Source organism: Argentina silus (genome assembly GCF_951799395.1).
Source record: "Argentina silus genome assembly, chromosome: X".
NCBI lineage: Eukaryota > Metazoa > Chordata > Actinopteri > Argentiniformes > Argentinidae > Argentina > Argentina silus.
Window position 1 is genome coordinate 40,732,352 of NC_139653.1, and position 10,877 is coordinate 40,743,228.

Below are 10,877 nucleotides of genomic sequence, written 5' to 3' on the forward strand. Positions count from 1 at the left end.
TCTCTACCCCCTCTCTGGGTTTAGGGACTGGGGGGCTGGGGCCAGAGCTGGGGGGCAGGGGGGCTCTCCTCTTCTGGCTGCTGACGTCTGGGCTGGCAGGGCTGGAGGTCCGCGGCTCGTAGAAGGGGTTGGACCTGAGGGGGGGGAGGGAGTGGTAGAGAAAGAGGGGTAGAGAGAAGGGAACAAAGAAATGTCTTGTCAAATATGATAACGTATTGGACAATCCAGGCATGATAGGTAAGTAATTTCAAATCCTGACACTCACTGTAATGAAGCTTCATTTAACGGCCAATTTGGTAACACACACTTACACTCAACTGACACACACTCACTGCTTGTTGGGTAACACAGGACACAGGTGCTCTGGGGTCATCTCTGAGTGACCTCATATCCTTGTTACCCTGGCTGGACTACTGACAGACACAAAGACACACTAACTTATCAATACACAAGCATGCCCGTGGGGCAGAAACCGGTTACACAGACCCACGTCACTCACTCAACACTGTGCATACGTACATGCGCACGCACACGCACACGCACACGCACATACACACAAAGAAGAGAAAGAGAAATGGCTTGTCAATGTATCTGGCTGAGAGACAAGGTTAGGGTCACTCAGTGTCTATCCAGGCCCAGCCAAGTGAAAGGAGGGGAGGAAAGAAAAGCAAGCACAACCACACAAGGTCTGGCATTTGCCTTTACAAACCTGTGCTGGCTAAAAGACATGTGAAAAGACCCAGTCAAAACACTAGAGCTGCTCTCTTGAACTCTCTCTGTGGAATGAACTACTACTGCAAAAGAGGATAGGACAAAACATGGCTTTACTCAGTAACCTACTTGCCATTTGTCCATTATAAAAAAAAATGCTTCTTATGGTTTTGGGTTCCTCTTTACTGGGCAGTTAAAAATTTCAAAAGAAAAAGGCAAAACCTGCTTGTGTTCCTCCCATCCCACTAAAATAGTAGTTTGGACCTGAAAGGCGGTGAAATATTGAGATGTGAATTGTAGCAAGATATCTCAATAGTGAGATAACTCAATACTAAATTAATTGTAAAGAAAAAAAACATAATTAATTTATCAATTATTTTAATTGTTCCACATGGTGCCCATGTTTCCCATTAATTTGGGATTGAGTCATAGCCTACAGCTTGACATTTGACAATTATTGAGGTCTGAAAAAATAACTTTGACTTGGGGTGCACTGTATGTCACCCTAGTGCTCAGAGAGAACACTCACCGCTCCCCTACAACTCCAAAATGGTTTGACAAATTGTTGTTGTACAGGGAGTAGTAGGGTAGAGGGCTGAGGGAGGAGGGAGGGATGAGGGGACGGAGGGAGGGAGGGATGAGGGGACGGGGGGGGCAGACAGGGGGAAAGAATGCAATGAACAACAGAGTCCTTGTTTTTGTTGAAAGACCTCTCTCATCACTCTGCTGAGGGGGCTAGAGGTACCCCACTAAGACGGGAGTAGGAGGCCCTGCCTGCTAACTCTAGCCCTATGGTACATTGCATATACTCACAGACACACAAAATTGAGACTGGAAACACTTGCATTCCATCGCGCATTAGGCCTGCAGGATATGAACAAAATATAATATTGGGATACGTTTGCTAGATATTGCGATAGCGATGTGAGTTGAGTGTACCAAGCACTTATTATTTCCACTGGACATGGTTGAAAACAAGTGTCAAATTTAAGAACAGTATCTGTATACAAGTATCTGAATACAAAGTACTATACAGTGTTCATGAGTTTTTGCTTTATTGACTGTCAAAGCCTCTTGCAATGTGGATAATAATGTTATGCCTGCTGATACAACGATTGTTTTTTTAACAGAAAGGAGTATGGACAACTACTAATAAAGTTTTTATAAATAAACAAAAATAGTATAAACTGCATCACACATGAAATTCTGCTAACTCAAATCTTAATTATGACATCATACATTCTTCACCTTGCATGGTCGTCGTGACGATGGAATGAGTGGTTGCTAAAACAATATTTAACACAACTCTATCATTTAAGTTTTTAAAAACATCAAATCTATGATTGCTTTTCTGTATTTCCCGGGAAACAGAACCAAACCAACTAATTGTCTTCTTTTCACTAAAGACAAAACTACATTGATAACACAAACCTTGCTCATGAAATGCAATCGTGTGATACTATGAATTCCATAGCCTTCCAGTTCTACAAGTCTCAGACTGCTCTTAGCCTCTACTCCCAAGTGAAGAGGAGCCCCAAGTAACTGACAGCGACAACTTGTCAGGTAAGAGCTACAGTAGGTAGGGGTGTAATCCCTGGACACCGCCGCTGCACACCTCTGCACTTCAAACGCGCTGCCGCACAGTATATGCGGAAGAGCTGTGAAGGATGTGAAGGTTTGAAAAGAGAATGGCTTGCCTTATCATCTTGCCTTATCAGATAGATTGACAAAGTCTAGTTTATTATAGCAGCTCATGAATTACAGAGATGAAGAGTGGAATGGTTTAAATATCAGGTTATTTTAACAAGGACCTACTCTCATACCGTTATCACGCATTCTCTCACAGCAGAGAAGCGGAGAAAATGTTCGCAAAATTATATTTTGTGAGAAGGTGCTGCCTAAAATGCTGTGAGGGGGGTGATGATGTCTTTGGATGAACCTTAATTTAGAAATAATGAATGTCTTCATGGACACTTTATAAAATGATGTCAGACATGGAAAATACAGTACCTTCGGAAAGTATTCAGACCCCTTCACTTTTTCCACATTTTGTTGTGTTATAGACTCAATTTAAAATGGATTAAATAAAAAGAATCTGCCATCAATCCACATACAATACCCCAGAATGACAAAGCGAAAACAGGTTTTTAGAAATTTCAGTAAATTTATTAAAATTGAAATACAGAAATACCTCATGTACATAAGTATTCAGACCCTTTGCTATGACACTCTTTTTAAAAAAAAATTTAAATATGTTTTTAAGGCATTTCTGCTTCATTGGGATAGAGATAGTAGAGATTGACAGGAAGGATGGGTGAGAGAGAGGAGGGATGACATGCAGGATATGTCGATGGCCGGAATCGAACCAGGGACCTTGCGATGATATGGTATGTGCTTTAGTGTACTACGCCACTTGTAATTGATTCCTATGCAAATCAGAGACCCTATAAAAACAAAGACATTAATTCCAAAATTACAGGATCTCTTATCCTTGCATTAAGATGGACTCAATTCAACTTATTGAGTGATTGGCTGATGACATTTTTGCATTTTAGCTAATTTTAAGGGTCTGAATACTTACGTACTTATATAAATGTACTGAAATTTCAAAAAACCTGTTTTCGCATATATACATATACATACAGTGGGGGAAATAATTATTTGATCCCCTGCTGATTTTGTTAGTTTGCCCGATTACAAAGAAATGAGCGGTCTATAGTTTTTATGGTACTATTATTTTAACAGAATATCAGCAAAGAAGTCCAGAAAAAACACATTATATAAAGTTATAAATTAATTTGCATTTGATCGAAGGAAATAAGTATTTGATCCCCTACAAACCAGCAAGAATTCTGGCTCATACAGACCGGTTATATGCCCATGAGGCACACAGATTAGTCCTGTCACATTAGGAAAAGTACTCCTAATCTCTGCTTGTTATGGGTATAAAAGACACCTGTCAATAGAATCAATCTCTTCCATTCCAACCTCTCCACCACCATGGGCAAGACCAAAGAACATTCAAAGGACATCAGGGTAAGAGTTGTAGACCTGCACAAGGCTGGAATGGGCTACAAGACCATCAGCAAGAAGCTTGGTGAGAAGGAGACAACTGTTGGTGCAATTATTAGAAAATGGAAGAAATACAAAATAACCATCAATCGCCCTCGGCCTGGAGCTCCATGCAAGATCTTGCCTCGTGGGGTAAGGATGATCATGAGAAGGGTGAGGGATCAGCCCAGAACTACACGGGAGGACCTTGGTAATGATCTCAAGGGAGCTGGGACCACAGTCACCAAGAAAACCATTGGTAACACACTACACCGTAACGGATTGAAATCCTGCAGTGCCTGCAAGGTCCCCCTGCTCAAGAAGGCACATGTACAGGCCCATCTAAAGTTTGCCAATGAACACCTAAATGATTCAGAGAAGGCTTGGGAGAAGGTGATGTGGTCAGATGAGACCAAAATTGAACTCTTTGGCATAAATTCGACTCTTCGTGTTTGGAGGGAGAGAAATGTTGAATGCTACAATCCCAAGAACACCATCCCCACCGTCAAACACGGAGGTGGAAACATTATGCTTTGGGGTTGTTTCTCTGCTAAGGGTACAGGACGACTTCACTGCATTGAGGGGCCAATGGACGGGGCCATGTACCATAAGATCTTGGACGAGAACCTCCTTCCCTCAGCCAGAGCACTGAGGATGGGTCGTGGATGGGTCTTCCAGCATGACAATGACCCAAAACATACAGCCAAGGCAACAAAGGAGTGGCTCAAGAAGAAACACACTAAGGTCATGGAGTGGCCTAGCTAGTCTCCAGACCTTAATCCTATAGAAAATTTGTGGAGGGAGCTGAAGCTTCGAGTTGCCAAGCAAAAGCCTTGAAACCTTCAGGATTTGGAGAGGATCTGTAAAGAGGAGTGGACCAAAATCCCTCCTGAGATGTGTGCAAACCTGGTGACCAACTATAAGAAATGTCTGACTTCTGTGCTTGCCAGCAAGGGTTTCTCCACCAAGTACTAAGTCATGTTTTGCTTGGGGATCAAATACTTATTTCCTTCGATCAAATGCAAATGAATTTATAACTTTATATAATGTGTTTTTTCTGGACTTCTTTGTTGATATTCTGTCTCTATTTGTTAAAATAAAAGGACCATAAAAATTATAGACGGCTCATTTCTTTGTAATTGGGCAAACTAACAAAATCAGCAGGGGATCAAATAATTATTTCCCCCACTGTATATATATATATATATATACTTGATGCTCTCAAAACGTAAATGAATACAAATGTGATTTACACTAATCATCATTATGTGCTACAGGGTCCATCCCACTGCAGCCATGTGTTTTCTCCGAAATATGTAGAGTAGAGAGGATACTGGATGACTGTCATTCATATTCCATTAACCAGCTCAATGTAACATCGATAGGTGACAGTGGCAGCATTCAATAACATCCTGCACAACGTCTTGCATCCCCCTTCCGTTCTCTCACAAGAGAACAAGAAAAGATTACCCTCTCCCATCAACATTACATCCGCCTAACTTTGTAGGCTCTTGCTAGATTGTAGCGCAGGTTTGGATGAGTTGGGTAGGTGACCAACACCAACTGGGATGGTTCACGGGGTAGTCCAGCCACCCCCATTCAGTCCTGCTGGAATTCATTTTTCAGAACTCCACTCCCCCATTACCAGTGACGAGGAGCTTTTTCAAAGTGACATTGACTCCTCAGGTAAGGGGTCTTTTTGTCTAGTGTTCAAAAAATAAATGTTATTGTTGCTGTCATTTCCAGCAAATAATTCAAGTGAATTTTCATGGTTATCCCTCTTGATTCTCAGCTGACATGTAGAGACATGTCTCTAACTGAATCTAGCCTTGTGTCAAATCTGACCGATTTACAACTTTTCCTAAATATAAATATTGTGTTTTTCATCTGATTCCCTCAAGACTTTATGTTTTCCTCCACACTAGGCATTTGAACATATAAAATTGCAGATCACCACTTTCATTGGATTTTGAGTAGTTTAGTCAACTTTGTCACACCTGTGGGGTTCCTGATCTAAAATGATCGCCATAGGAAATGAATGGGTAAGACTATATTATGTTCATCCGGCAGATGGAAAACATCCCCATACACACATCCACAACCACAACCCCCCCTCCCTGCAGTCACTCATGTTAACCACTAGCTGAAGACATTGTTTCACAGCTTAAAAGGGTGTTAAACTAAATTTGGTGATGATTTATGGTTTTTGTGTTAATATAAGAGCAGTAAAAACAGACCGGCCAAATTTGGCCGTGAACACTATAATAAGGGGGGGGGGGGGGGATGATGAACACAGGAGAAAGGCTAGAGAGGGGAGCCCTGAGTGCCTGCTCAGTCCCTGGGAGTCTCCAGAGCACAGGGCCTCAAGTCCCCCTCCTAGTGCTCACTCCGCTGGGTTTACCCCCATCCAGTACATCCAGTGCAGCCTTGCTCTCTCTGACCTCCAATCTCCCATTGCTAGTGAGGAAGAGCCCCAAAGCGACTCTGACTCCTCAGGTAAGAGGTCTACCTTTGTCTATCTGCTAAACTTTGATGATCAGTAAATGTTTGTCACTTAGTTTGAGTAAGTTGCTCAGCAATGCACCTAAAGTGGAGAGCCCTGGACGCCTGGCTCACTCCCCTCCTCTTCTGTCAAGGATTCCTCCAGAAAGAGAGGATGGGGGGACTATGGAGGACAGAGCCAGAGTCCCCAGCCAGCCTGGTCCCTCCAAGAAACCAAGGGTCAGCAGTGCTCAGCCCAACCACGCCAAGAAAGGCTGAGAGAGATGGACCAGACCACAAGAGAGCCAGGAAATGAGAGCATATCTCAAGCCTCGTCTCAGAACTAAATGAGGACATAGGGATTTAAAGCATCCAGTTTATCTTAAGAATTAATTATATTTTTGAGGGACATTTAATTTAAGTATTATTCACTAACAGTAAGCTCTTTTAGAAACATAGTTTAAGATATTAAGATAAGGATATTCTGATGTTTTAGAAACAGTTTGAGATAAGATATTTTTTGTTGCATTCATAGCTACTATACAATATTTCTTTATGATACGTCTTAGTACAGATGTGTAAGTATAAGATTAAAAACAACTGTTGTAATAATATATATCATGTATGAATTTTAAATAACATTTAAGATCGCTAACTATGCTGTTTTTGTTACATAACGTACACACAGACACAGACACAGACACAGACACAGACACAGACACCCACCCACCCACACCCCTGTCCTCTACTCACTCATCCAGGTCATCCTCCTCGTTCCGTGACATATCAGCGTAGAGGTACTTGCTCATATCCACCGGCCGTACGCCCTTCCTCCCTCTGGGCTTGGGGGGCTCAGGTTCCGGTTGGGTGTCCGGGTCTTGGTCAGGATCATCAAAGGGGTTCCCTGTGTACTGGGAGTCTGTGTGCAGGGGTATGTGTGTGTCAGGTTCATCAGGGTCGTTGAATGGGTTGGAGGAGTCTTGGTCATAGAAGGGATCATCCTCTTCTAGTTTTCGGGTGGGCCGTGAAGGGGGTTCTGTGTGAGAGAGAGGTGAATATGGGATATGCATAAAGCGTGACACACACACACACACACACACACACACACACACACACACACACACACACACACACACACACACACACACACACACACACTCACACTCACTTGTTTGTTTAACACCTGAGTGCATACGAACACACAGACTGACACACACAGACAATACTTCTGATTAAAGGCTGGGCTTAGACAAATAAACACCATGTCAGCTAACATAAGAGGAATGTCACTCAGGACCAAAGCCTCCGCACACTCCTACTACAGTGGGCAGAGAGAACAGGTTACCGTAGCTCTCTGAACGATTGACAGCCTTTGATGTTATAAAGAAACTCACAAATAATCCAATCTTTCAACGATGAGGTCATCACACAAACCGCAGAGTAGAATCAAAAGGATAATCAGTGTGTCAGGATGGGGAGGGGTGGGGACATGAGTCACATCGGTGTTGACTACGTAATAATAATAATAATAATTATTATATCATCTCAAGTTCTGCAGGTAGGCAGGTGCCTCTTTTCAACTCTCCCAGACTTGCTAAAAAGCTCTTTATAATTCTAAGAATCTTTCTCAAGGGAGACCTGTCCCAAGCATATCGGATGCAGCGAGAGTGTGAGGTAGACACTAAATGTTAAAACAGTGTGATAAAGAATTCTGGTCTCTCAACTCCCGTCCTGGAGAGGTGCTGTGTGCAGACTTTTCTCTCTGCCCAACACTAACACACCCGATTCAAACAATCAACTAGGCTTTTCTGGACCACAATAGGTCGAGGCTTTTCTGGACCACAATAAGTCCTGTGTGTTAGAGGTGAGCTGGGAGAGAAGTCTTCACACCTGCTCAGAGAGAGACATGTAGAGAGAGAGGTCAAAGGTCACAAACTACGCACCTTCCTCATCTGGGTCACCAAAGGGGTTGAGGTCATTGATGTCGTGGGGGTCATCGTCAGGCTCCTCAAAGGGATTGTTGCTCATGGCTGGGGGCGTGTCCTGGTCCTGATCTTCCTCCAGGAAGTTCAACTTGCTAATCAGCTCTGTCACCATGGTTTCAAAAATGAACAAACAAAAAGGAGAAAAAAAAGCAGGAAGAGAGTTAGTACTACCGGGTTGTTATAAAGGGGAATCTAGCGAACATCATCAAATAACAACGCCCTCACAACCAACCCATGATGAAGGGATCAAAATGAACAGAAAAATCCACATACACAAAATATAATAATCTGCACTTTGGAGTGAACCACTGGCATGGAGTTTGTTTGGTTTCAAAAGGTATTCCTACTCCACACTTGAGCTCTACCATTCCAGTCCAGTTACCGCAAGGTCCAATGGTGGCATTCAGTGACAATTTATGTGACAGAGTTGCCGTTGGAAACCACAAGCTCGCTCTGGTCTTGAGTTGCTAAGGAGCTCGCCATTAGGCACTCAGAGAATCATCCTCTTCATCTTCGTCATCCTCACTGTTGCTGGGCCAACCTTTCCTGCCAGTGTCTGAGTCTAAACAGCGTGTGAAAGAGTGCAAGAGAAAATGGTCTGTCTGTGTGTGCCTCTACTGTGTGTGAGAGTGAGTCTGAACAAAGCACCAGACCCTAAGGAGGCTATGTGTATGTGTGTGTGTGTGTGTGTGTGTGTGTGTGTGTGTGTGTGTGTGTGTGTGTATGTGTATGTGTGTGTGTGTGTGTGTGTGTGTGTGTGTGTGTGTGTGTGTGTGTGTGTGTGTGTGTGTGTGTGTATGTGTGTGTGTTTGTGTGTCTATACGTAGTGTTGCCGTCTGAAGTGGTAGTAGGTGATAAGAGGTGTGGCATTTCTGCTCTCTTCACAGTCAGCGCATTCTGACCCATATTAGGTCATCAACACTGTCACGACTACCAGCACTAAAGCGTGCGTGTGTGTGTGTGTGTGTGTGTGTGTGTGTGCGAATGTGCGCATGTAGTATAAGTGTGTGTGTGTTTGTGTCACTGACTTTGACCAGTCACAATTCTTCCAGTATAGCAGTGAGAGAAAAGACATTAAGCAGCACTGGGGTCCAGTACTCATCAGACCACTGGGAAGACTGGGGCACATGTAGGGGTTTGGTTCACTACAAACTGCAGGCCGGGGAGGGGGGGGGGGTTATGAAGTTGAGACACCAAGAGGGCAAAACCGAAAAGGACTGAAAAACAACCAATGAAAACCAACCAGTGCACATCACAACCACATCACGACACCAATGGCACAGAGAGAGGGGGAGGGAAAGAGAGAGGGAGGGAAAGGGAGAGAGAGAGAGAGAGAGAGAGAGACAGAGAGAAAGAGTGAAGAAAGAGAAAAAGGTGAAAGCTCAAAAAGACCTTGGGAGGAACCGGCAGACTTAGTAGGCAGCTTATGTGCTGGCTTTAGGCCGTCATCGGAATCCTCATCTAAGCAGCTGAGGGCATTCAACTGGTTTACTATCTCTGCAAACAAGAAGGCCAAGGGGACGGGAAGAGGGGTGAGCAGAGCAAAGTAAACACCCAAACAAGACACACACACACACACACACACACACACACACACACACACACACACACACACACACAGGGTCGTATGTGCATGTGAGAACATATATGTAAAGGCTTAAAGAAAGTACATATATTTCACAGAGCACAGTTTGGTTAGTTGAGTTAGCATTAGCAATGGCTAAGGCTATACTCTCCTGTATCTGGCAAGCTGGTTGGCATCCGGGGGAATGGCAGTGCGGTTGAGTGGGTAGGCTGTGACACCAAGATGCTCCCGATGCATATGACAAGTGAAGAATTGCTTTAGGCACCCGATGTATATACATCCATATAGATGAGAGGAAGAACCATGTGGCTTAATGTGAAGAGGCCATGCTTTCTGAAGCTGGATTAAGCAAAGCAGGGCGCAGTGGGGCCCATACATTAGAACCCAGCGTGAATCCTCAACATGCACAGAGAAGAGGCAAGCAGCCGTCTACCCCGAACAGAGGAGGGAGAGAAGCCAACACATGGTGGAGGGAATGGCAAAAAATAAATGCAGAAATCTACAAAAGCTAAACATAACATTTTAGGAAAATAAATGGCAGAAGTTTACAAGAATGCACACACGCACGCACGCACGCACGCACACAAAGAAAAGAAACCAGCAACCATAGAGACCTGAAAGCATAATTTCCATTTAAGTCAATGCCCCACGCCAGACTTTTGGTATTCTGGTTGTGGTGAACATGTGACAACACTATGAGACACAACACCCTCACCTCACTGATTCATATAACTGTTATTCATGTGTTATTCTGTGTTATACATGTGTTATTCATGTGTTATTCTGTGTTGTTCATGTGTTAAAACTGTGTTATGCATGTGATATGAGATCTTAATATGATATTTAGGTGTTGTCAACATGTTTTTTTATATGCCCAGTGCTATGAGGAGAACAACATTCAAACATGTAAACAACAGGATCCTAGATTTGTGCATTGGGGCTTCTACCCAGAGCCCATGCCACAACGTTCCTTGTAACTATAGGCCCAGGAGTTTTTTCCTGACCATGTGACTTGACTAGGACAAACTCTAGTTCTTAAGTAAGGCCCCATACATGCCTGGACT

At 43.5% G+C, this 10,877-nt stretch overlaps 1 protein-coding gene across 1 annotated transcript in view; it reads right to left on the minus strand.

Moving 5' to 3' along the window:
* The window catches only part of ehbp1 (EH domain binding protein 1), a 125,596-nt gene that overhangs the window by 76,311 nt on the left and 38,408 nt on the right, over positions 1 to 10,877 (minus strand). Inside the window, exons 7-9 of the mRNA XM_083694728.1 lie at positions 8,187 to 8,395; positions 6,997 to 7,279; positions 1 to 134 (exon numbers count right to left, since the gene is read on the minus strand). The exon at positions 1 to 134 is cut by the window's left edge and continues 77 nt beyond it. Coding sequence (XP_083550854.1) covers positions 1 to 134; positions 6,997 to 7,279; positions 8,187 to 8,395 — 626 coding nt within the window. The remainder of the gene's footprint in view (positions 135 to 6,996; positions 7,280 to 8,186; positions 8,396 to 10,877) is intronic.